At 42.8% G+C, this 27,932-nt stretch overlaps 1 protein-coding gene across 1 annotated transcript in view; it reads left to right on the forward strand.

The window, feature by feature from the left end:
• The window catches only part of UNC13A (unc-13 homolog A), a 251,953-nt gene that overhangs the window by 56,269 nt on the left and 167,752 nt on the right, over positions 1-27,932 (forward strand). The window contains exon 2 of the mRNA XM_070736771.1: positions 26,050-26,271. Within this exon, the coding sequence (XP_070592872.1) occupies positions 26,050-26,271 (222 nt within the window). The remainder of the gene's footprint in view (positions 1-26,049; positions 26,272-27,932) is intronic.

A 27,932-nucleotide genomic window follows, 5' to 3' on the forward strand; every position in this document is an offset into this window, starting at 1 on the left:
AAAGGCAGGAGAGGGTTATTGGCCAAGGATCTTGCATGGATCCTCCATAGCAGATGCAGTAGATCTACCTGATGGTCAAATTCTGCACATAAACAGGAGCTGGCAATGCACCTGCAAACTGTATTAGTGGGTTTCCTGGCTGGCTAGATTTTTTTGAAAAGAATGATGGTTTGGACTGATATTTGGATCTGGTCCCAAGAAACTCTTGTATGGGTAAGACATGATAGCAGTCACAATTATTAGCATCTCATATACAAAGGAAAACCTCATAGAAGATGGACTGGGTCTTTAACGGATCTTATTTCTTAAACCCAGACAGAATCCTTATTGGACAAGCTGTCTATTTCTCAAAATCAGGTTGATTTATTTGTGATTTTATCTTCCATCCTTGTGATCCCCACAACAATCCTCCATGGTAGATTGATTAATTAATTAATTAATTAATTAATTAATTAATTAATTAATTACATTTGTATGCCGCCCCTCTCTGTAGACTCAAGGCGGCTCACAACAATAATAAAGACAATGTAAAAACAAATCTAATAATTTGAAAAACACTAAAAAAACCCATTATTAAAAGCAAACATACACACAAACATACCATGTATAAACTGTATAGGCCCAGGGGAGATGTCTCAGTTCCCCCATGCTTGATGGCAGAGGTGGGTTTTAAGAGGTTTACAAAAGGCAAGGAGGGTGGGGGAAGTTCTAATTTCAGGGGGGAGCTGGTTCCAGAGGGTTGGGGCCACCACAGAGAAGGCTCTTCCCCTGGGTCTCGCCAAACAACATTGTTTAGTCGACGGGACCCAGAGAAAGCCAACTCTGTGGAGCCTAACCGGTCACTGGGATTCATGCGTCAGAAGGCGGTCCTGGAGATAATAGTTGAGCCGAAGCCACTCCGCAGGGTTCAGAGCTGAGTACGGTTTTGAACCCGCTACCCCGCCTTGATTCACATTCCATCTACAACATAAACCTCCTTCTGGGAATGAAAAGCAGAAGATGGTGATATCTTCATGCTCCATTTAAGGGCATCTTCAAAATAGTCGGTTGCTTTTGGAAACAAAACTTGATGGGATCTGGTCTTAACCAGGGGGGAAAAAACATTCTTAGGCTGCAATTTCCAAAATAAGGGAGGGAGAATTCATTTAGAGCTAGAATTTAGAAGGTGTACGTCTGCTAGCTTTATGCAACACAGTGTGGGAGTGTGGGAACCCAATCACTCTCACAGCAGGCTGTAGAAAGCAGGCCATCATGTGAAACCAGAATGCAATGTATTACCTTTGCGAATAGCATGTTGTGCTAACTCAGCCGCTGAGAACATGCTAGGAATTACAGGGGGACCAGCAAGGATCAAAAGGCCCAGGCTAATTCCCAGCATGGTTAGTACTGGTTTAAATACTAACCAGTTTATAAGCAAAGAATCTGATCTGCTGTTTTTTTGTGGTTTAACCTTTGGTTAAAGGTTTGGTTTCCTTTTGGGTAAAATGTTTAGCTCCATGTTAAACATTTGCTCTGCAAATAAGTGTGTGTTGTGTGTGTTTAATTTTTTTTTTTTTTTTAAAAAGAGGATGCAAAAACCCTGCTACCTTGGCAACAGTGTCTTCATTTAGCAGATCCCTTCAAAGCACTGACAAGAACGACACTGGCTCCTCACAATTCCCAAGCCTGCCTTCATTCACAAAATGAAGGGCCCGTTAGGGAAGACTTGTGGCTGTTAAAAGGAATCACATGGGGCAACCAAACCATGGCCTGAACAATCAATGCAATGATAACTCCGATGTCAGTGAGGACAATCAATCTTGCCTCCAGAAGTTGTGGACGCTCCTTCACTTGAGGCTTTTAATAAGAGACTGGCTATTTGTCTGGAATGGTAGAAGGTTTCCTGTTTGAGCAGGGCTTTTTAAAAAAAATGATATTATTATTATTATTATTATTATTATTATTATTATTATTATTATTATTATTATTATTTATTAGATTTGTATGCCGCCCTTCTCTGTAGACTCGGGGCGGCTTACAGCAATGATAAAAACAATATATAATGACAAATCTAATATTTAGAATCTAAAATAACATACATTTAAAAAGTCTAAAAAAACAAGAAACCCCAATATATGAAAACATACATACAGTCATATCATACACAAAAAACTACATAGGCAGGGGGAGATGTTTCAGTTCCCCCACGCTTGATGACAGAGGTGGGTTTTAAGGAGTTTACAAAGGGAAGGAGGGTGGGGGCAGTTCTAATCTCTGGAGGGAGCTGATTCCAGAGGGTCGGAGCCGCCACAGAGAAGGCTCTCCCCCTGGGTCTTGCCAAATGACATTGTTTAGTTCAGCAGTTCAATTCCCATCACCGGCTCAAGGTTGACTCAGCCTTCCATCCTTCTGAGGTGGGTCAAAGGAGGACCCAGACTGTTGGGGGCAAGAGGCTGACCGCTTAGAGAGGGCTGTAAAATCTCTATATCTAAATGCTATTGCTATTGCAGGAAGGCCTCCTGAAGCCTGGAGATGGCAAAAAATAGCCCAATGGGCTTCCTGGAAGTCTCTGTGCATGGGTGGGTGGGGGCATTAAAATAGTTGTAATTCTCCTTGGAATCAGGGCAGCTTACAACATGTTAGCAACAGCACTTTTTAACAGAGCCGGCCTATTGCCCCCACAATCTGGGTCCTCATTTTATCCACCTCGGAAGGATGAAAGGCTAAGTCAACCTTGAGCCGGTGATGAGATCTGAACCGCTGACCTGCAGATCTAGCAGTCAGCTTTAGTGGCCTGCAGTACTACACTCTACTCACTGTGCCACTCGGCTCCACCCCACTCCACCCCTCTGCGCCACCTCGGGTTGGACTAAAAGACTTCCAACCAACTCTGTTATTCTGTACTCTCGATATTATTTATTTTTATTTATTTATTCATTTGTCCAATACATAAATACATAGGAAGAAAGATAGACATGTGATAATATAAAAGAGGGTGAAGGTGAACTTAGAGGAGAAGATATATGAAAGGGAGAGAATATGTAAGATAGGTGAAAGAAAGGAAAGACAATTGGACAGGGGACGAAAGGCACACCAGTGCACTTATGTATGCCCCTTACTGGCCTCTAAGGAACCTGGAGAGGTCAATCGTGGAGAGTCTAAGGGAGAAGTGTTGGGGGTTAGGGGTTGACACAATTGAGTCCGGCAATGAGTTCCACGCTTCGATAACTCGATTGTTGAAATCATATTTTTTACAGTCAAGTTTGGAGTGGTTCATATTAAGTTTGAATCTGTTGGGTGCTCTTGTGTTTTTGCGGTTGAAGCTGAAGTAGTCATTGACCGGTAGGACATAAGGATATAAGGAAGCTTACAAAACGATGGGCACAAAGGAGCCATTGCAGTTTCAAACTTAAAATGGCACCCTCCATTCTTCCCCTGCCCACACATTTTCTTCCTTGCAGAAAGATCTGTTTGCGTTATCAGGTGGTCAGGTAATCCCAGCAACTGGTTAGGTCCCACAGAGTTGGCCTTCTCCAGATCCTGTCAACTAGACAATGTTGTCTGGTAGCACCTAGGGGAAGAGCCTTCTCTGTGGGGGCCCCAGCCCTCTGGAATCAGCTCCCCCTGGAGATTCGTACTTCTCCCATCCTCCTCGTATTTCATAAGAGTCTTAAGACTCATTTATGTCGGCAGGCTCGGGCTGATTAGATCTCAGCCCCTGGCCAATGAACGATTGTATGGTTGTTATGCGAATGGGTGTGATTGATGTTAATATAACTAGGGATGTTAGATAGTTATGTAATTTTAATTTAATTGGATTTAATCTTATTGTAACCTATTGATTTTATATGTTGTAAGCCGCCCCGAGTTTTCAGAGAGGGGTGGCATAGAAATCCAATTAATAAATAAAATAAATCAATAATCAGGGTCATTTAAAGAACCCCACAAGCTCTGATTCTAGTTTCTCTGTCTCTCAAAATAAAATATACCAGCTCCTTCTCTATTGCCTTGTGAACCCCCAACCCTGAGCTCTTTGTCAGCAGAAATGAAAGTGGGGAGTGAACCCCCTCTTCTTCTTATTTTGGGGTAATTTTTTTAAAAAAAATTTCTCTCCTCCATCACAAAACATACAATACAAAATACCTTTTCTTTTTAGTACAATAAAAGGTGATTTGATTGGTACATCATATATAATCACAAAAAATCATTAACTCCATTTAATGTCGGTATCAATAAACCTTTTTTGCTTTATCTAATTAACCAATTGTCTTCTAATTTATTTCACCATTAGGCCCCTTATCTTATAATTAAATTTCATTTTTAATATTTCTTCAAATATTTAATACAAATCAAAAATTTTCTAAATCAAAATCCCCCTTCTTGACTTCCTCTTAATTTGACATTTGCAGTGCTTGGTCCTGGTTTTCAGCCAATGAGTGCTCTATGTATGTATGTATATATATATATGTCACATGTTTTTTTTTGCTGAATTTGAAAATTAAGGGAGACTAGGATAGATCTATTTCAGCCTTATTTTGGCCTCATCAGCTAGCCATACCCACTGGGACTTGAACCTGCAACCTTTGCCTTGTAAGGCAGAGAATTAACCTCTAGGCTACAGTATCCAATCCCTTCAGCTCTGCACCAGGGAAGGGTTACATATTTTTGTGTCGAATCACCCTGGTGTATTGAAGGAACATCACAGCTCCTTATTTGCCTCTCTGCCCAACCCAGGGCCATTTCCAAGGCAGTTAATTTTATTGATAGCCGACAATTCTATCTGTATATGTCACATGTTTTTTTGCTGAATTTGAAAATTAAGGGAGACTAGGATAGATCTATTTCAGTCTTATTTTGGCCTCATCGGCTAGCCATACCCACTGGGACTTGAACCTGCAACCTTTGCCTTGTAAGGCAGAGAATTATCCTCTAGGCTACAGTATCCAATCCCCTCCAGCTCTGCACCAGGGAAGGGTTACATATTTTTGTGTCGAATCATATAATCATATATATATACATGTATATCAGGCACAGAATGGCTTTGTATCCCATCAAGAAGGTGGTGAACGGCAGGCCAAATTGTGGAGGTAGAAGAAAATGGCTTTCTGCACAGCTTGGTGGGGCAGGGGCTATGTTTGTAAGATATGTGGGGCCGAGCACACACAGTCAGATCCCATCTCCTTAGCATTCATCACGGTGGCAAAATCTATAAATCAGAGCTGTCAGATGAGGTTAGGTGTGTCACAGCCTCTGGCGACAGACGCTTTCTGGGAACAATTTATGAATGAATGAGTGGTGGAGGACTCTTTCCAGAAAGCCAGCAGCTATGTCAGAGCGTCGGGGAAAGAAGCACAGCTATTGGGAAATGATGACTCCATTTTGGCTCTTTTTAAAAGGATTTAGGTACAGTATTCCCTTGCTCTCCTTCTCCTTCTCCTCCTTTTAAATCTGAAACCTTAAAGAGACAATGCTACAAGCAACGCTGCAGAAATGACTACTTGGGTTGGGGGAGGGGGTTTGCTTAATTTCCAAAAACTGATTTGTTTATTAAAATAGTTGTAACCTAACCTTTCCTTGAAAAAAAACAGCCCTTAAATTTCTTTTAGATGTGCGTCTTCAATTGGGCAGGCACAGAATGTAGAAACATGCATTTAGGAAGGAAAGAACATGTAGCTGTGGTCTTTATTTCTGTATAGTCTGGATTTTTGAAAGAGAGGTAACACTGTATTGTACATTTGCTTTCCATTCTTTTGAGGTCATTTCTGCATATATATATTTATATATATATATAAATTTATATATATATAAATTTTCAAATTCAGCAAAAAAAACATGTGACACAAACACACACACACACACACACATGTGTGTGTGTGCGTGTGTGTCACGTGTTTTTTTGCTGAATTTGAAAATTAAGGAAGACTAGGATAGATCTATTTCGGCCTTATTTTGGCCTCATCAACTAGCCATACCCACTGGGACTTGAACCTTCAGGTTTTGCCTTGTAAGGCAGAGAATTATCCTCTAGGCTACAGTATCCAATCCCTTCAGCTCTGCACCAGGGAAAGGTTACATATTTTTGTGTCGAATCACCCTGGTGTATTGAAGGAACATCACAGCTCCTTATTTGCCTCTCGGCCCATATATATTACTTTCCTGGAATTATTATTTGAGTAAGGACTGTTAACTCTTTCAAAAGTGAAGATCTTATTGTTGACACAACACAATGTTTTACTTATTTGTTTATTTATATCCCACCTGTTCATAAATAAATCGAGATGGCAAACATTGAATATTCATTCCTACCCCTATATACTCTACAACAACCACCCTGTAAGGAAAAATGAATATACATAGAAATTAAACTAGAATGACTCTAAAAGAAGAAAATGGAGAATGAATGGTGGTAGACCCAGATGACAAAATTAGGTTTTGAGGAGGCAGCATTAGATAAATAGCATATGCCCAAAATAAAGAATTGTATGTATAGAAACAATTTAAAAATGACAAATCTAGAAATGACACTGACGGTTTTAAAATATAAAGCCCTTCATGGCATCGGACCAGAATATCTCTGAGACCGCCTTCTGCCGCATGAATCCCAGTGACCGATTAGGTCCCACAGAGTTGGCCTTCTCCGGTTCCTGTCAACTAAACAATATTGTTTGGCGGGTCCCAGGGAAAGAGCCTTCTCTGTGGCAGCCCTGAGCCTCTGGAACCAGCTCCCCCCGAGATTAGAACTGCCCCCACCCTCCTTGCCTTTCGTAAACTCCTTAAAACCCACCTCTGCCATCAGGCAGGGGGGAACTGAGACATCTCCCCCGGGCCTATACAATTCATGCATGGTATGTTTGTGTGTATGTCTGCTTTAATATTGGGGTTTTTAAAATGTTTTTAAATTATTAGATTTTTCTTGAATTGTTCTATTGTTGTTGTGAGCCACCCTGAGTCTACAGAGAGGGGCGGCATACAAATCTAATAAATAAATAAAGTAAAATAAAATAAAATAAATAAATAAAATGTATGGGAACAAGTTATCAGTCTGTGAAACCTGAGATGAATCAGGGTAAGAAACACTCAGAGAAAAGTAAAGAAGGAGAAAGAGGAAGTAGAAAGATGAAGGGAGAAGAGAAGGAGTGGAGGGAAGTAGGAAAAAGGAAGAGAAGGAATAAGAAGGTCGAGGGAAGAGATGGAGAAAGAGGGAGGAGAGAGTAAAAAACATCATCAAAAAAGCACAACAAAGAATGTTCTTTCTGCACCAGCTCAGGAAGCTCAAACTGCCCAAGGAGCTGCTGATACAGTTCTACAGAGGAACCATTGAGTCTGTCATCTGCACCTCTATCACTGTCTGGTTTGGTGCTGCAACCCAACAGGACCGACACAGACTTCAGAGGAGAATCAGAATTGCAGAAAAAACAATTGCTGCCAATCTGCCTTCCATTGAGGACCTGTATACTGCACGAGTCAAAAAGAGGGCGGGTAAAATATTTACTGACCCCTCACATCCTGGACACAAATTGTTTCAACTCCTACCCTCAAAACGTCGCTACAGAGCACTGCACACCAAGACAACTAGACACAAGAACAGTTTTTCCCCGAACGCCATCACTCTACTAAACAAATAATTCCCTCAACACTTTCTACTAAATCTGCACTTCTATTCTACTAGTTTTTCTCATCATTCCTATCACCCATTTCCTCCCATGTTGACTGTATGACTGTAACTTGTTGCGTATATCCTAAGATTTTTATTAATATTGCTTTTTCATTGCTTATTTGACCCCTATGACAATCATTAAGTGTTGTACCACATGATTCTTGACAAATGTATATTTTATTTTATGTACGTTGAGAGCATATGCACCAAGACAAATTCCTTGTGTGTCCAATCACACTTGGCCAATAAAAAATTCTATTCTATTCTATTCTAAACAAATGAAGAATAACAGACTGATTAACAGTAATACATATGTAGTGCAAAATAGGATATTGATTTAGGAGTGATTGGATAAAAATGTATAATTGTATATATTATTGATATATTTTAAGGTACAGTGGTACCTCTACTTACGAACTTAATTCGTTCCGTGACCAGGTTCTTAAGGAAAAAATGTTTGTAAATAGAAGCAATTTTTCCCATAGGAATCAATGTAAAAGCAAATAATGTGTACAAATCCATTAGGAAAGAAATAAAAGCTCAGAATTTGGGTGGGGGGAGTAGGAGGAAGAAGAGGAGGAGGACAGTCGCTGCTGAAGGAAGAAGGTGAGGTGAGGGGAATAAAAAAAATCCAAAACTTTAAGGCTTAAAAAAACCCTCTCCTAATTTCTAGCCTGGTGCTTATTTATTAGACCAAAATGGCTCTCCAACCATTCTTCTTTCCTACTCTTATTGAAGCTCACTTAGTTTTATGACGGCATTTAATTTCAAAGTTATGATGCCTTAGCCTTAAGAGGCGTGTATATATTTTCTCAATGGTAAATCGTAACATAAAGCCAATTTCATTTGCCCCTTAAATGCTGGCCAGGGAAAGAGGACTTCTCTACCGTGTTGCTAAGTAGAAAATCAGCAGATAGATTTATCTGGCTTGTAAATGAAATAATGGAGAAAATTGTGTGGCTTGATGTTAATGTTAAAGACTCTCCTCCCCCACAACCCAGTGATGGGCTCCTACAGGTACAGTCAGGTATGCAGAACCATAAAAACCTTTTGATTTCTCCCCCCCTTTTTTTCCCTTATGGGCTCCGGGTATTTATTTCCTATTGCAGTAAATGAGGTTGAATGAGTATAATTTTAGAAGAGCTGTGCATATGTGTGTGTACATACACTTTACAAAGTAGATAGTGTATATTTTTGTGTGCCTGTGTATAATATGTATGTACACATATGGCATATATACATAGAATTAAATAGTATACTTTCGATGTTCAGTAATAATAAAAACAATAGGGAAATTGTATCTCTTTGAGGCGAGGCCAGGCACCCTAACCCTAACCCTTGACATGAATGACGTCAAGTTGGCCATGTTTAAGTCAGTCACATGACCTTTAAGCCACCCCCGATCACATGATTGTCAAGCCACTCCCACCAGGTCACATGGCTGGCAAGCCACATCCACAAAATAAGTCACACCTACGGTGTGGTGGTAAAAAAGAATGAGCCTTTCATTTCCCCAACCCCTTACTAAATGTTAGTACCCTTGCAAGTGGCAGATTTGCTTAGAAGGAAGGCAACTGGTACTTCATAATTGAATGTAGAGGTCTGCAACCTTGGCAACTTTAAGACTTGTAGACTTCAACTTCCAGAGTTCCGGCTGAGGAACTCTGGGAGTTGAAGTCCACAAGTCTTAAAGTTGCAGACCCCGATTGAATGTATACAATTAAAAGAGACAACTGAAGGAGGGCTTTCACAGAAGATCTCAAATAACAGGTAGGTTGATATGGGAATGGATACTCCCTTAATAGTTGCTTCCTTTGCTATTTAAGGATGTAAGACCTAGCACATTGTACTGGATCCCAAAGCAGAGAAACCAAGAAAGGAGAACATTTCCAGCTCAGGATTGAAATGATGGATCCTTGGTGCTTTCTGAGCTTGATTGTTTTCTTGAAGACGTTTCACTACCCAAACTGATGATGTTTGGGTAATGAAATGTCTCGAGGAAAACAACAAAACTCAGAGAGCACCAAGGATCCTTCAAATCAGAGAAAATGAGAGGTTTCTTTCTCTTTTTTATGGCAAGATGTGCATGCACTTCATTGGATTAGTCAAAATTATGGCCAAGTAGTACACATTGAAATAACAGACTAATAAAGTTGGAAGGGACCTTGGAGATCTTCTAGTCCCATCAACTAAACAATGCCGCTTGGCGGGACCCAGGGGAAGAGCCTTCTCTGTGGCAGCCCCGGCCCTCTGGAACCAACTCCCTCCAGAGATTAGAATTGCCTTTCGTAAGGTACTTAAAACCCACCTCTGCCACCAGGCATGGGGGAATTAAGATTCCTTTTCCGCCTAAGCCTTTACAATTGTATGCATGGTATGTTTGTATGTATGTTTGGTTTTTTTATATTAAGGAGTTTTAATTCGCTTTTAGTATTGGATTATTATTGTACACTGTTTATGATTGCTGTTAGCCGCCCCGAGTTTTCGGAGAGGGGTGGCATATAAATAAATAAACAAACAAACAAACAAACAAACAAACAAATAAATAAATAAAATCAATCAATCAATCTCCTGCTCAGGCAGTTAACCCTATTCTAGTTCAGACAAATGGTTGATCAATCTCTTCTTAAAAACCTCCAGTGTTGGAGCTTTCACAACTTCTAGAGGCAAGTTGTTCCACTGATTAATTGTTCTAATGCTCAGGAAATTTCTCCTTAGTTTTTGGTTGATTAATTCCCATCCATTGTTTCTTGTTCTGTCTTCAAGTCCTTTGGAAAATAGTTTGACCCCTTCTTCTTTGTGGCAGCCCCTGAGATATTGGAACACTGCTATCATATACACCCCTGGTCCTTCTTTTCATTAAACTAGACATACATAATTCCCGCAACCGTTCTTTATATGTTTTAACCTCCAGTCCTCTAAAATTATGTTTCTTGCTCTTGTTCGCATTCTTTCCAGAGTTTCAACATTTTTTAATATATTATGGCGACCAAAACTGAATGCAGCATGTGGCCTTACCGAGGCTCGACTACTGTAATGCTCTCTACATGGGGCTACCTATGAAGAATGTTCGGAAACTTCAGATCGTGCAGAATGCAGCTGTGAGAGCAATCATGGGCTTCTCTAAGTATTCCCATGTTACTCCAACACTCCGCAGTCTGCACTGGTTGCCGATCAGTTTCCGGTCACAATTCAAAGTGTTGTTTATGACCTATAAAGCCCTACATGGCATCAGACCAGAATATCTCTGGGACCGCCTTCTGCCGCACGAATCCCAGCGACCAGTTAGGTCCCACAGAGTGGGCCTTCTACGGGTCCTGTCGACTAAACAATGTCATCTGGCGGGACCCAGGGGAAGAGCCTTCTCTGTGGTGGCTCCGACCCTCTGGAACCAGCTCCCCCCAGAGATTAGGATTGCCCCCACCCTCCTTGCCTTTCGGAAACTCCTTAAAAACCCACCTCTGCTGTCAGGCATGGGAGAATTGAAACATCTCCCCCTTGCCCATGTAGTTTCTGTATACGATTCGATTGTGTGCTTGTTTTTTATATATTGGGGTTTCTTTTGGATTTTTTTAACCTAAAACTGTAATTTAGATGGCTAAATATTAGATTTGTTACTATGTGTTCTGTCTGGGTTCCCCCAGACCTCAACACCAACTGGAAAAAACAGCCAGACACTCTGGTAAAAGCCAAAAGTATTTTATAACTGGAAAAAATAAGCACAGAGGAAAACCTGTTCTTCCCAACAGACAGGATATAATACGGTACAGCAGGGTCCTGATGTCCAGACAATACAGCAAGCTTCTTGCTGGCACCCCCCCCCCCCCCAAGGTTTCAATAGTCAAAGGCACAAATCAGGATTCCAAGACGCCAAAGTTCACAGTCAGGTCCCACGACTCTCAAAGATAAAACTCCACAAGCCAGGAAGGGTGGGTCTGCCTTTTAGCCTTTCCCAAGAGCACCACACCCAAACCCAGCTGTTGCCACTTTAATGCTGAAAGTATTTAGCCAATTGATTCCGTCTCTGAGTAGCTCTTCGTTGTCGCAGATCAATTATGGCTTGTGCACTTTCCTCTAAGGAATCCAGGCTGCTTGCTGGGGAGAGCTCCCCCTGGTGGGACTCTGGCTGTCCTCCCTCTTCTTCAGCCTGGGATTCCTCCTCCTCGTCTGTCTGCACCTCCTGTTCCTCAGCCTCTCCCTCTGAGCTGGAAACCGACAGAAGGTCAGCCGTTCCCGGAGGGGCCTCAGACGGAACCACAACACTATGTATTGTTTTTTACCATTGTTGTGAGCCGCCCCGAGTCTGGGGAGAAGGGTGGCATATAAATCCAATAAATCTAATCTAATCTAATCTAATCTAATTATAAAGTGTTATTAACACTTCACGTGATCTTGATTCTATCCCTCTGTTAATACAATCTAGGACAGTGTTGAGCTTTTTCCAGCTGCAGCACATTGCTGGCTCATATTTAGTTGGCTGTCTACTAGGACTTTAAGATCCCTCAATAGTAATAACTGACAAGATGTCTTCAAGAAGGGACTCACAAACAACGTTTTGCTATTAGGAGCCCTATATTCCATTCAAAGCCTTTTAACCTTGTTGCTACCATATCTGTTTATGGGCCTACTCATCTTAGTTTTGATAGCCAGGTGGTCAACGAAGGTCTTAGCAATGTCCTCCAATTCTATTACTATTGAAACATGTTTGTTCATGTCTCCCTTCTTGTTTCAAGAGTCACAAGAGCCAGGGTGGCACAGTGGTTAGAGTGCAGCACTGCAGGCTAATTCAGATAACTGCTAATTGTAGTTCAGCAGTTCAAATCTCATCACCAGCTCAAGGTTGACTCGGCCTTCCATCCTTCCAAGGTGGGTAAAATGAGGACCCAGATTATTGGGGGCAATAGGCTGATTCTGTAAACTGCTTTGAGAGATCTATAAAAGCACTGTTGTTGTTGTTGTTGTTGTTGTTGTTGTTATTATTATTATTATTATTATTATTATTATAGAATAGAATAGAATAGAATAGAATAGAATAGAATAGAATTTTATTGGCCATGTGTGCTTGGACACACAAGGAATTTGTCTTGGTGCATATGCTCTCAACGTACATAAAATAAAATATACATTTGTCAAGAATCATGTGGTACAACACTTAATGATTGTCATAGGAGTCAAATAAGCAATGAAGAAGCAATATTAATAAAAATCTTAGGATATAAGCAACAAGTTACAGTCATACAGTCAACATGGGAAGAAATGGGTGATAGGAATGATGAGAAAAACTAGTAGAATAGATATGCAGATTTAGTAGAAAGTCTGACAGTATTGAGGGAATTATTTGTTTAGTAGAGTGATGGCGTTCGGAAAAAAACTGTTCTTGTGTCTAGTTATCTTGGTGTGCAGTGCTATGTAGCGACGTATTGAGGGTAGGAGTTGAAACAGTTTGTATCCAGGATGTGAGGGGTCAGTAAATATTTTTAGTGCCCTCTTTTTGCCTCTTGTAGCCTACAGATCCTCAATGGAAGGCAGGTTGGCAGCAATTGTTTTTTCTGCAGTTCTGATTGTCCTCTGAAGTCTGTGTCGGTCTTGTTGGGTTGCAGCACCAAACCAGACAGTTATAGAGGTGCAGATGACAGACTCAATGATTCCTCTGTAGAACTGTATCAACAGCTCCTTGGGCAGTTTGAGCTTTCTGAGTTGGTGCAGAAAGAACATTCTTTGTTGTGCTTTTTTGATGATGTTTTTGATGTTAGGTGACCATGTTAGGTCTTGAGATATGATAGAACCTAGAAATTTGGTCTCTACTGTTGATACTGTGTTGTCTATAATTGTGAGTATTATTATTATTATTATTATTATTATTATTATTATTATTATTATTATTTCAATTTATATGCTGCCCCTCTCCGGTAGTATATAAGTCTAAATGCTATTGCTACTGCTATTCTTTAATTGATGCTGTAATATTTACAGAAGCCCCCGTCACATCCTTTGAGGCAAAAAGAGAAAAGGAAAAAAGAGAGAAAATGATATCTTTCCAGTGCTATAAAGAGACATTAACTTTAGAAGAACGCAGCTGTTCTTAAGATCTGTTCCCAGCAGTTTAAAATGAATGCGTGAAATAACAGGAGGTTCATATGCACATAAAATACATTGCAAATTGCCATGCCTGGCATTAAAGAAGAGGCACACGTCCATCACTGGTGAGTCTAAGGAAAAAGCTGAGACTTCAAGAAGGGGTAGAAGAACTTTTTCAAAGAAGCTGGATCACACAAATAGAAAACCAACATGGCCAGTCCTGGTTTAGGCCAATTTAACTTGATCATCTCAATCACAAGGGCAGAAGTTGAGAGAGGCTTTTCTAGTTCAGACCTACGCATGTCCCTTGCCCTGCTTTGCACATTTCTTTCAACTGCATTCTAAAGTGGAGTGAGGACTGAATAATCCTAGTCCCAGTTTAGCATCCCAACCATTAATAATAATAATAAACATTTATTTATAATGCCCTTTTAACAAAGGCATGACAGCAAGCCATGTACAACTCACATATGGTCTGTAATATGGTAAATGATTTAGCTTTACTAGATAAATGGTCAAAGCAAAGGAAACTGCAGTTTAATGTTTCCAAATGTAAAAAAATGCACTTGGGGAAAAGGAATCCTCAATCTAAGTATTGTATTGGCAGTTCTGTGTTAGCAAAAACTTCAGAAGAGAAGGATTTAGGGGTAGTGATTTCTGACAGTCTCAAAATGGGTGAGCAGTGTGGTCGGGCAGTAGTAAAAACAAGTAGGATGCTTGGCTGCATAGCTAGAGGTATAACAAGCAGGAAGAGGGAGATTATGATCCCGCTATATAGAGTGCTGGTGAGAGCACATTTGGAATACTGTGTTCAGTTCTGGAGACCTCACCTAAAAAAGATATTGACAAAATTGAACGGGTCCAAAGACGGGCTACAAGAATGGTGGAAGGTCTTAAGCATAAAACGTATCAGGAAAGACTTAATGAACTCAATCTGTATAGTCTGGAGGACAGAAGGAAAAGGGGGAACATGATCGAAACATTTAAATATGTTAAAGGGTTAAATAAGGTTCAGGAGGGAAGTGTTTTTAATAGGAAAGTGAACACAAGAACAAGAGGACACAATCTGAAGTTAGTTGGGGGAAAGATCAAAAGCAACGTGAGAAAATATTATTTCACTGAAAGAGTAGTAGATCCTTGGAACAAACTTCCAGCAGACGTGGTTGGTAAATCCACAGTAACTGAATTTAAACATGCCTGGGATAAACATATATCCATTGTAAGATAAAATACAGGAAATAGTATAAGGGCAGACTAGATGGATCATGAGGTCTTTTTCTGCCATCAGTCTTCTATGTTTCTATGTTTCTATGTTAACAAGGAAAGACAGTAGGCAATACACACACTTATACAACTAATACAACTAATAAAACCACAAAACTTGTTAAAAACATTCCCAACCTATCCAATGTCTTCCCCTCTTGCTGATCCCCAGAACAAGGATGTTTCAATCTGCTGAATCAAACAGGAATGTCTTTAATGCATTGCGGAAGTGGAGAAAATTCGCCTCTACCCGAAGCTCTAAGGGAAGACTGTTCCATAGACATGGGGCCAGATCTTGAACGGCCCACAATTTTGATGTTGCTGTACGTGCAGTAATGGGCAGCCAAATTTTTTTACTGCCACACTGTAGGCATGGCTTATTTTGTGGGTGTGGCTTAAATGTCATGTGACTGGGTAGGGGTGGCTTGCTGGCCATGTGACCAGATGGGAGTGGCTTGAACGATCATCATTATTCAAGTGAATTGTTAAGTCCTCGGCTTACAATCTTACCAGTGTCGCTTGCTGGGGTGACAATTTTCTTCATGTTTCCTGCCCTCTCCCTGGGTCGCCCCTTTCGCCTCAGGCTGGGTAGCTAGGCAAACGGGTGCTGCCAGAAGCATAAATTCTGCCAGCGCCGCTTCCACCCACGCCTTCTGCTTGAACTTCAGGCAGGAGGTGGCCGTGTGAGGCTGGAGGGGAGCCAGGCAGGAGAGAGGGAAGATCGTCTGAGGCCAGGAAGGAGGAAAGAGGAAAAAAGCAAGGAGCGCAGACGCAGCAGCAGGGGGGAAAAAAGGAGATTCAACCGAGACCTATAATCCAGGAAGTGACAGCTGCCAATCAGCTGGAGCTGCACACTCATCTTCATTTCCGCCGGTGGAACTGTGTTCCACCCCATCCTGCCTGCTGCCCACCCCTGTGTACGTGTCTGTGGAACAGTCAACCAACCCTTCCCTGTGGAACGTAGGTCCCTTGATGGTGTATACCAAGATAGGTAGGTCACCAAGTAATTTGGAATGTTTGAATGCAGGGCCTTAAATACCATCACTAACAGTTTAAATTGGGCCCTGGCTCAAATTGGCAACCAATGTAGAGATCTATGTGAGGCTGACACATGGGATGACCTGGGGAGGTTTAGAACCCATACCACATCTCGGACACCAACACCTTCGAAAACGTCCAAAGATATTTCAGCAGAAGAGCCCTTCACTCCTCCACTCGAAACAGAATACGCTACGAAAATAGACTAACAATCCTGGGTCTAGAAAGCTTAGAACTACGGCGCCTAAAACACGATTTAAGTATTGCCCACAAGATCATATGCTGCAACGTCCTTCCGGTCAACAACTACTTCAGCTTCAACCGCAACAACACAAGAGCACGCAACAGATTCAAACTTAATATTAACCGCTCTAAACTTAACTGTAAAAAACATGACTTTAACAATCGAGTTGTCGAAGCGTGGAACTCATTACCGGACTCAATAGTGTCAACCCCCAACCCCCAATATTTCTCCTTTAGTCTATGCACAATTGACCTCTCCAAGTTCCTAAGAGGCCAGTAAGGGGCGTACATAAGTGCACTGGTGTGCCTTTCGTCCCCTGTCCAATTGACTTTCCTTTATCTCATATATCATATATATTTTCTTCCTCTCATATATTTTCTCTTCTATTTTACATATTATCTTTATATATATTACTCAATGTCTATTCTCTTCCATATGTATTGTGTATTGGACAAAGAATAAATAAATAAATAAATGAATAAATAAATAAATAAATAAATAAATAAATAAATAAATAAATTGTATAATGGGCGTAGTGAGCAAGTTGGCAAGCCTGTCAATACACTGTTACAATAGTCTAAACGTGATGTAACAAGGGCTTGGATGAATAGGCGAACAGTCTCGATTGTTAAGAACTTGCGGATTCTCCAAATATTATTTTTTTTATGTTTTATTTTTGTTTTTATTACATATAGAAATACTTCTATTTACAGATCATTGCCTGTTTTCAGTATACATTCATAATAACCTCTAGTTTTGTAGCACGAGTAAAAGAATAATGAGAAAACAGGGAGCTTGCATCAATCCCAATAAATTCAACTTTCAAGTTTTATTGGATTTATATGCCGCCCCTCTCCGAAAACCCGGGGCGGCTAACAGCAATCATAGACAGTATACAATAATAATCCAATACTAAAAGCAAATTAAAACCCCTTAATATACAAAACCAAACACACATACATACAAACATACCATGCATACCATTGTAATGGCCTAGGGGGAGAAGAAATCTTAATTCCCCCATGCCTGGTGGCAGAGGTGGGTTTTAAGTAGCTTACGAAAGGCAAGGAGGGTGCGGGCAATTCTAATCTCTGGGGGGAGTTGGTTCCAGAGGGCTGGGGCCACCACAGAGAAGGCCCTTCCCCTGGGTCCCGCCAAGCGGCATTGTTTAGTTGACGGGACCCGGAGAAGACCCACTCTGTGGGACCTAACTGGTCGCTGGGATTTGTGCGGCAGAAGGCAGTCCCTGAGGTGATGAGATTTATCACTAATATGTATTAGTGATAAAAAAGAAAGCAGAAAAGAGAAAAGAAAAGAAATTTCTAACGTATACACATCTGTTATGATAAACCGTATGGTGAGAAAGTCATTTGATTCAATACAAATGTAATCTGAGGCTTACTATCCTTGAGTCAAGTATCTTTTTTGAACCCATTTATGCCAATTCTCCCATATTTTAGTTGTTTAATTTTCCTTTGTTCCCTTAATATCTCTGGTCATCTCATCTAGTTCCGCACGTCTCTATATTTTTTTCTATAATTGGAGCCTCTGAAGGTATATCTTTATATATTTTATATATTTTTATATTCGGATTCTCCAAATATTCATTACACTCCACAACCTTCAACTCAGCCAAGGACCTTAAATCTCCTGCAGTCATGATTTTTGGTGTGTTGGATTATCAGCCTCATCAAGCTGCCTTATAAATGCTGTTGTGGTTAGCTCTGGCCCAGCTCCTGCCCCAAGGACTGTGGATGTGGGGGAGACATCCACATGCTGCAGGCCTGTTTTGCCCTCGGTGGAATCTGATGATGAAGGCTCCTCTGACCAAGAAGACATGAGTGACAGGGAGGAGGAGAGTGGGGCAGACAGCTCAGAAGGAGATCAATTATCTAGCTCCTCCTTGGATTCAGAACAAGAGTTAATGATACAGCCACGCATGCGGAGAGCAATGCATAGGCAGCAACAACTGAGAGATTATTATCAAAGAAAATGAGGCCACCTGTGCTTGGGTGGGGCTGTAGTAATTAGTGAGGCTGCTATGAATAGCAGCCTGTGGGTTTGGCCATTGTGGAGGATTATCTGATCGTTGTGTTTCGTGACTGCTTTACTGACTTTGACCTTTTATGTGCTGCTTTTTCCCCGCTTTGAAACTAAACCAGAGCAAAATGTGTTTCACTTTGGGAAAGAAGAAGGCCTGTGAATTGCCTCACAGCTGCAAGCTAAGTATCACAGAACTGATAAGGGACTTGTACCAATTACCAATTTGTTTGGAGACGAGTGCTCTTTGCTATACCAAAAGAGGGCTTAGGTAAAGGGAATTTTCATTATAAAGAACATTGTTTTGAATTTTCAAATGTGTGTGTGTCTGAAATTTGTACCTGTGAATTTTTGGGAGGATTCTACCAGAGAGCCCGACAGAACAAATGCCTTATTTAATTTTTTTTTTTAAATGCTTTGCCCCCTTCCAATAATCTTCCAGGACCAATAGGAACCACTAGACTAATATTCTTCCTTGGCCTGGCTTCTCCTAAGCAATAGCTATAAAGCTCCTCAGAGCCAGCTGAAACCACAAGTATCATTGGAATAAAACTGCATTTAATCACGAGACAACGGCCTTGTAATACAGTCATGGTAATAAATGGACTTGCTGTGGCATTAGTTGACACAGACTTTCCAGCTGCCCCCAACCACAATTTTTTCCTGACAGTCCTGCTTTCTGACCCAAGTAAATTCTCATTTTTTATTTTATTACAATGCCATCTGAGATACCAGAGATAGCTATCCTCAACACTTTAGCGATTTTTTTCTAGAGCTTCTACAAAGTATCTGAACTTGCACAATATGATTAACTTGGTTATTTCAATTAACCGGTTTTCTAGATTTGCCCAAGACACTGAGTCATAAATTGGTTTAAACTGTCTGGATTCTCAAATACACTAAGGCAGATTAACAAAAGTTATTTCTAAGTAAGCTTGGCAAGATGCTCCAATTTGTCTTCTAGGTTTGATCTGTCGAAGTGCGACAACACCTTGCTATCTGATCTATCAAAGTGTGATAACACAGCTGAACTGTGGTGCATCTGATTTACCATATACAGTGATACCTCGTCTTACAAACGCCTCGTCATACAAACTTTTCGAGATACAAACCCGGGGTTTAAGATTTTTTTGCCTCTTCTTACAAACTATTTTCACCTTAAAAACCCACCGCCGCTGCTTGGATGCCCCGCCTCTGGACTTCCTTTGCCAGCGAAGCACCCTTTTTTGCGCTGCTGGGATTCCCCTGAGGCTCCCCTCCATGGGAAACCCCACCTCCTGACTTCTGTGTTTTTGTGATGCTGCAGGGGAATCCCAGCAGGGGGATCCCAACAGCGCAAAAACAGGCGCTTTGCTGGCAACGGAAGTCCGGAGGTGGGGTTTCCCAGCGAGGGGAGCCTTGGTGAAATCGCAGCATCGCAAAAACACAAAGGTCCAGAGGTGGGGTTTCGAGGACTTCAGTGTTTTTGCGATGCTGTGATTTCACTGATGCTCCCTTCGCTGAGAAACCCCACCTCTGGATTTCCGTTGCCAGCGAAGTGCTCGTTTTTGCGATGCTGGGATTTCTCTGCTGGGATTCCCCTGCAGCATCGCAAAAACACAGATGTCAAGAGGTGGGGTTTCCCATGGAGGGGAGCCTCAGGGGAATCCCAGGAGTGCAAAAACAGGTGCTTCGGCTGGCAAAAGGGGTGAATTTTGGGCTTGCACGCATTAATTGCTTTTCCATTGATTCCTATGGGAAACATTGTTTTGTCTTACAAACTTTTCACCTTAAGAACCTCGTCCTGGAACCAATTAAGTTTTTAAGACAAGGTATCACTGTATTGTTGAATTTCTGTTCTTCTCAAGTCTAGCTAGTTGAATTAGTGTGGTGGAGTCTGCACTGGAATGCAGGAGGGAGGGGCACTTTCTCAGGGAACTAAGAGGCAAAATACCACTCAGTTTGGATATAAAGGCCGAGAAGGGATCCTCCATGCCAAAAAAGTCAAGGTCGACTCAGCCTTCCATTCTTCCGAGGACCCAGATTGTTGGGGACAGTATGTTGATTCTGTAAACCGCTTAGACAGGGGTGTAAAAGCACAATGAAACGCTATATGAGTCTAAATGCTAAATACTAAAGTGTACTTTAGTCTGGCAAGATTGCTGTCATTGGGCAAGCAGGAATTTTAAAAACTTATCTGATCAATTAATTGTGTTGTTCTTCTTTCTTTGCACCTCACAGTTACATCACTGATTTTACTATATATGGAATTTTAGTAGTAATTTTTAATTAATTAGATTTGTTGTTGTGTTATTTTTGTACCCTGTGAGCCACCCCGAGTCTTTAGAGAAGGGCGACATACAAATACAGTATAATAATAATAGTAAATTCATATTGGGACAATGATACCTCCAGGTCCAATGCTACAGTTGGAAAGTGCTCCCCATACATCATGAGCCCAGTACATTTCTCAACCTTGACAACTTGAAGTTCTGTGGACTTCCGTTCCCAGAATTCTCCAGGCTACCTGGGGAATTCTGGTTGTTGAAGTCCACAGATCTTAAAAGTTGTGGAGGCTGAGAAGCACTGACTTAGTCTGACTTTCTGAAGCAACATGATATAGTTCACGTTTAATAGATTCTAAAGAAAGTATTTTCCAAACCTAGGTAAGGGGTTGGACTAGAAGATCTCCAAGGTCCCTCCCAACTCTGTTATTGTTGTTGTTGTTATTACTACTACTACCTCTTTTATTTATTAAACATGAAATCCAGTCAACTGAACATTTTAAAAAGTGTCACAAATGCCACTGACCTTTTACGGTGGATAATTATTATTTATTTTACTTATTATTATTATTATTATTATTATTATTATTATTATTATTATGTCAATACAACACAGCAAATGAGATCACTATGCTGGATTTCGTATTTCATCACCAGTCGGGCGCTTCCCAAGCACCTAGGACTGCGTGATGTAGCGGCGAATTATGTTTGCCGATCCCAGTAAAGCGGCCTTTTGCAATTGACAGATGGAGATCTTGTCAATTCCGATGGTTTTCAAATGTCCGCTGAGATCCTTTGGCACGGCGCCCAGCGTGCCAAATACCACTAGGACCACTTTCACTGGCTTATGCCAGTCGTTGCAGCTCGATTTTTTAAATTATTATTATTATTATTATTGTTGTTGTTGTTGCTGCTGTTGCTTTTGCTTTTGCTGTTGCTGTTATTGTTATTATTATTATTATTACTATTACTATTACTATTACTATTATTAGAAATACAACACAGCAAACAAGATCGCCATGCTAGATTTTGTATTTCATCACCAGTCGGGCACTTCCCAAGCACCTAAGAGTGTGTGCTGTAGCGGCAAATCACATGTGCCAATCCCAGTAAAGTGGCCAAAGTGGTTTTCAAATGTCTGCTGAGATCCTTTGGCACTGCGCCCAGCATGCCAAGGTCCAGTGGGACAACCATTATTATTATTATTATTATTATTATTATTATTATTATTATTATTATCATCATCATCATCATCATCATCATCATCACAGGAAATCTTAAGTCGGCTTAAAGATTGCCTCATGTGCTAAAATATGTTTGAAAGTTTTCCAAGAATTCCTATTAGGATGAAACTTAATGAAGTTACCCACGGTAGTAAGTTGAAATGAAATAAAGATCATTCATTGATAGCTGTTTTTATAATACAGGTAGTCCTTGAGTTACAACCATTTGTTCAGCAACTGTTTGAAGTTACAGTGGTGCTGAAGTGAGGGATATATTCATTTCATTTCATTTTCATTTATTTAGATTTGTATGCCGCCCCTCTCCGCAGACTCGGGGCGGCTCACAACAGAATAACAGAAGACAATTTCAGCAAATCTAAATTTCTACTAAAAACATTTAAAAAACCCCATTTTCTAAGCACACATACATACACACATACCATTCATAAATTGTATATGCCCGGGGGAGATGTCTCAGTTCCCCCATGCCTGACGACACAGGTGGGTCTTAAGGAGTTTACGAAAGGCAAGGAGAGTAGGGGCAGTTCTAATCTCCGGGGGGAGTTGGTTCCAGAGGGTCAGGGCCACCACAGAGAAGGCTCTTCCCCTGGGGCCCGCCAACCGACATTGTTTAGTTGACGGGACCTGGAGAAGGCCCACTCTGTGGGACCTAATCGGTCGCTGGGATTCGTGCGGCAGAAGGCGGTCTCGGAGATATTCTGGTCCAGTGCCATGAAGGGCTTTAAAGGTCATAACCAACACTTTGAATTGTGACCGGAAGTTGATCGGCAACCAATGCAGACTGCGGAGTGATGGTGAAACATGGGCATACCTAGGTAGGCCCATGACTGCTCTCGCAGCTGCATTCTGCACGATCTGAAGTTTCCGAACACTTTTCAAAGGTAGCCCCATGTAGAGAGCATTACAGTAGTCGAACCTCGAGGTGATGAGGGCATGAGTGACTGTGAGCAATGAGTCCCGGTCCAGATAGGGACGCAACTGGTGCACCAGGCGAACCTGGGCAAACGCCCCCCTCGCCACAGCTGAGAGATGTTTTTCTAATGTGAGCTGTGGATCGAGGAGGACGCCCAAGTTGCGGACCCTCTCTGAGGGGGTCAATAATTCCCCCCCCAGGGTAATGGACGGACAGATGGGATTGTCCTTGGGAGGCAGAACCCACAGCCACTCCGACTTATCCGGGTTGAGCTTGAGTCTGTTGACACCCATTCAGGCCCCAACAGCCTCCAGGCACCGGCACATCACTTCCACCGCTTCGTTGACTGGGCATGGGGTGGAGATGTAAAGCTGGGTATCATCCGCATATTGATGATACCTCACCCCATGTCCTTGGATGATCTCGCCCAGCGGTTTCATGTAGATGTTGAATAGCAGGGGGGAGAGGACCGACCCCTGAGGCACCCCACAAGGGAGAAACCTAGGAGTCGACCTCTGACCCCCCACTAACACCGACTGCGACCGGCCAGAGAGGTAGGAGGAGAACCACTGAAGGACAGTGCCTCCCACCCCCAACCCCTCCAGCCGGCGCAGAAGGATACCATGGTCGATGGTATCGAAAGCCGCTGAGAGGTCAAGGAGCACCAGGACAGAGGATAAACCCCTGTCCCGGGCCCGCCAGAGATCATCCATCAACGCGACCAAAGCGGTTTCCGTGCTGTAACCGGGCCTGAAACCCGACTGCTGGGGACCTAGATAATCGGCTTCTTCCAAGGACCGCTGGAGCTGGAGCGCCACCACCTTCTCGACAACCTTCCCCATAAAGGGAAGGTTGGAGACTGGACGATAGTTGTTAAGCACAGCTGGGTCCAGGGAGGGCTTCTTGAGGAGGGGGCGCCCGAGCGCTTCTTTATAGAGTGATGGAAAAACTCCCCTCCCCAAGGAAGCGTTGGTAATCTCCTGGGCCCAGCTCCGTGTCACCTCCCGACTGGCCGAAACCAGCCAGGAGGGACACGGATCCAGTAAACAGGTGGCGGAACTCACAGCTCCAATGGCCTTGTCCACTTCATCAGGTGTCACCAGATCAAACTCTTCCCAGACAGGTGGACAAGTACGTGCCCCAGTCACCTCGACTGACTCGTTGTCAGTCGACTCTGTTTTACAATTGGAGTCGAGGTCGGCCCGGATCCGAGCGACTTTATCAGCGAAAAACGTGTTAAAATCCTCGGCACTACTCTGTAAGGGCTCCCCAACTCCCCCCTGGTTAAGAAGGGAGCGGGTCACCCTAAACAGAGCGGCCGGGCGGGATTCCGCTGATGCAATCAAGGCGGCATGATACGCGCATCTTGCCGCCTTGAGCGCCACTTTGTAAGTCTTAATAAAAGCTCTTACAAGTGTTCGGTCGGATTCAGACCTACTCTTCCGCCATCGCTTCTCTAGACGTCTCTTTTGGCGTTTCAACTCCCGGAGCTCCTCGTTGAACCATGGAGCTCTACGGGGTCTAACGTCACGGAGAGGTCGCAAAGGCGCAATCCGGTCAAGAGCCCCCGTTGCGGCCCTGTTCCAGGCCTCCGCGAGAGACTCCGCCGAACTGTGGACGAGTGCCTCTGGAATAACCCCAAGCGCCGTTTGAAAGCCCTCTGGGTCCATCAGGCGTCTGGGGCGGAACATCTTCATTGGTTCCGCCTCCCTGCGGGGGAGGATTGGAGCCAGGAAGTCAAGCCGTAGTAGAAAATGGTCTGACCATGACAAAGGCAATACTTCTAAGCCCCTTAGTCTCAGACCATTACTCAATTGCTCGGAAAGGAATACCATGTCAGGTGCGTGCCCTCCCTCGTGAGTTGGACCCTGTACTACTTGAGTCAGGTCCACGGCTGCCATGGTGGCCATGAACTCCTGTGCCAACCCAGAGGTTTCGCCGAGTGACGGCAGATTGAAGTCCCCCAGGACGATGAGTCCGGGGAACTCCACCGCCAACCCGGCTACCTCCTCGAGTAGCACAGGCAGGGCTTTTGACACGCAGCTGGGAGGCAGGTACGTGAGAAATAAGCCCACCTGAACCCCTAAGTCCAACCTCATCAAGAGAGACTCGCAACCCGCAATTTCCGGTGCAATGAGTCTACGCAGGCAAAGGCTCTCCCTGGCTACAATAGCCACTCCTCCCCCCCTTCCCTGGGGTCGAGGTTGATGCCATATCTGAAACCCGGCTGGGCAAATTTCAGAGAGAGGAACACCTCCCTCTGGGCCCAGCCAGGTTTCAGTAATGCATGCCAGGTCGGCCTCCTCATCCAGGATTAGATCCCGGATGAGGAGAGCTTTATTTACCACCGACCTGGCATTAAGCAGCAGCAACCTGAGTCCAGGGCCAGAGTTACACTCATCACCAGCACCCAAGGTTGTGCTCACAGAGCCAGAACAAGGGATCGTTATTACGCAACGATCCCTCGTTCCCCTGGAACGGCTAACTCTGTGGCCCCCGCCATATCTGCCTCTCCCCAGCAACACCGGGATGTTCTGACCCTCTGTCCCCCCAGAGATAGGTGCCTCCCCCCCTCCTGCCTCTCCAGCGCCAGGTAGGCCAACTATATTACTTGCATCCTCCCCATTCATTTCACCCATATTATAACCCCATCCATCCCATCCATACCCATCATTCACTCCATACATACCACACCCTCCCCAATTGTCCATCATTAACCCCCAAAAAAATTTAGTTAAAAATATAGAACAATTTATAGTTAAAAATACTAAAATTAGAATACTAGTAAAAATAATGGATATAAAAATATTTAAAAAATATGAATAATGATGTAATAATTTAGTTAATTAAAAAAGTCCAATCTACTCAGTAATATATAAAGTGCATATGTAGAGAATATAGGAATATAGGGATTTGGTTAGCAGCAATGTCATATCAGTTCTTAGTCTCTAGTTCTGGGTTAATAGCATGTTCTATGTCCCCAACAAGATAGAAAAGAAAGAGGGAAAAGAAAGAGGGGGGGGGGGGTTAGGATAGGGAAAAAAAATCCCAGTTCTGGGTAGGTTGTCTCCTCTTGATGTAACCCGATTCCGCCTCCGGCTCCTTGGCTCCGCCCAGGACCCCCGGTTCTCGCCAGTCGTTGGTCTGCACTTTCTGTTGGTGTAGCTGCAGTCCAGGTGATATTGTTGCAACTCCCTTTGCCAAACAGCACTGTAGGACCACCAAACATTCATACAGCTCCTCACAATACAGCCTCGGCGTCGCCCCGACATCCTCCTCGGCTCCTCTCCCTTCACAGGCCTCGCTTTCAGTTCCTCTCCCCCTCGCAGACCTCGTTCCCAGCGACGGAAGTCGGTCCGGCCTCTCCACGCTGGCCCTTCGATCGGCAGACCTTCCGGCACTGGGCGCTCCCACCAACAGCGCACCAGCATCCCTGGCCCACCTCCGACATCTCCAGCCAGCACAGTCCAGGACACTCGCCTCTCATTCTCTCACTCCTCACTCCTCACTCTCCTGCCTCTCGCTCTTTCCGCCTTCTGCCTTCCATGCAGGTCAGTTCGCTGTGGCGGCCACCATTTTCCGCAGCCCAGCTGATCAGAGTCCGACTCTTCCGTGGCCAACAAAGTTCTTAGTTATCATCCAAAGGGTATCAAATGGGGAACTCCGAGGCAGGGACAACTCACCCTACAAGAATTTCTAGAGAAAGTTCGCTGACACGATCAAATCCCCCCTATATTCAAGATGTTTCACCCGTTGTCCGAGGAGCTGCAGCTTCCTCCCTCCCTCCTGCTTCCTCCACCGGAAATATATGACCAGGCCTTGAAGTTCGATAACGCTTTCTGATAAGCAGTTTGGCGTAATGAAGGCAAACGTTTGGGAAGCAGTGCTTTAAGGATAGAAAAGATACCCAGTTATGATTTGGAGGCACCACACTGCTGTCTGTCTAAATCCTGGGCCTGATGGATCGCTCATCTGATTTCCTAAAAAAAGAAGGCGATGGCTCCCACCTCCCACTCAATCGTCTGGTATCCAGCAATTTAAACTGAATGCTACTAATCACTTTGATAGGGCTTTGATGGGTACCATCCCAAAACAGCTGTCCATAGAGGAGGAGGATGCGAGTCTCAATTGGCTGCCTGCGTGAAAGCACAGCTGGTCTGCAGGCAGCTATTCCATTAGAAAAGAAAGAACATTTAATGAAGTTAAGGAACAAATTACTTAGAAACATAGAAGATTGACGGCAGAAAAGGACCTCGTGGTTCCATCTAGTCTGCCCTTATACTATTTCCTGTATTTTATCTTAGGATGGATATTTATTTTTTATTTATTTTTTATTTATTTTTATTTATTTATTTATCTATCTATGTATCTATGTATCTATGTATGTATCTATCTATGTATCTATCTATCTATCTATCTATCTATCTATCTATCTATCTATCTATCTATCTATCTATCTATCTATCTAGCTAGCTATTTGTCCAATACACAAAAATATTGAGGAGAATAAGCATGAAGTATTACATATAAAGATATGAAAATACAGACGAGAAGATATATGAAAGGGAGGAAAGATATATCATATATGGGATAAGGGGAGACAAATTGGACAGGGGACGAAAGGCACACTGGTGCACTTATGTACGCCCCTTACTGGCCTCTTAGGAACCTGGAGAGGTCAATCGTGGATAGTCTAAGGGAGAAATGTTGGGGGTTAGGGGTTGACACTACTGCGTCAGGTAATGAATTCCATGCTTCCACAACTCGATTGCTAAAGTCATATTTTTTTACAGTCAAGCTTGGAACGATTAATATTGAGTTTGAATTTGTTGCGTGTTCTTGTGTTGTTGCGGTTGAAGCTGAAGTAGTCATTGACAGGCAGGACGTTGCAGCATACGTTTATCCCAGGCATGTTTAAATTCAGTTACTGTGGATTTACCAGCCATGTCTGCTGGAAGTTTGTTCCAAGCATCTACTACTCTTTCAGTAAAATAATATTTTCTCACGTTGCTTCTGATTTCCCCCCCAACTAACCTCAGATTGTGGCCCCTTGTTCTTGTGTTCACTTTCCTATTAAAAACACTTCTCTCCTGAACCTTATTTAACCCTTTAACATATTTAAATGTTTCGATCATGTCCCCCCTTTTCCTTCTGTCCTCCAGACTATACAGATTGAGTTCATGAAGTCTTTCCTGATACGTTTTATGCTTAA

This window comes from Erythrolamprus reginae, chromosome 1, assembly GCF_031021105.1.
Source record: "Erythrolamprus reginae isolate rEryReg1 chromosome 1, rEryReg1.hap1, whole genome shotgun sequence".
Lineage (NCBI taxonomy): Eukaryota > Metazoa > Chordata > Lepidosauria > Squamata > Dipsadidae > Erythrolamprus > Erythrolamprus reginae.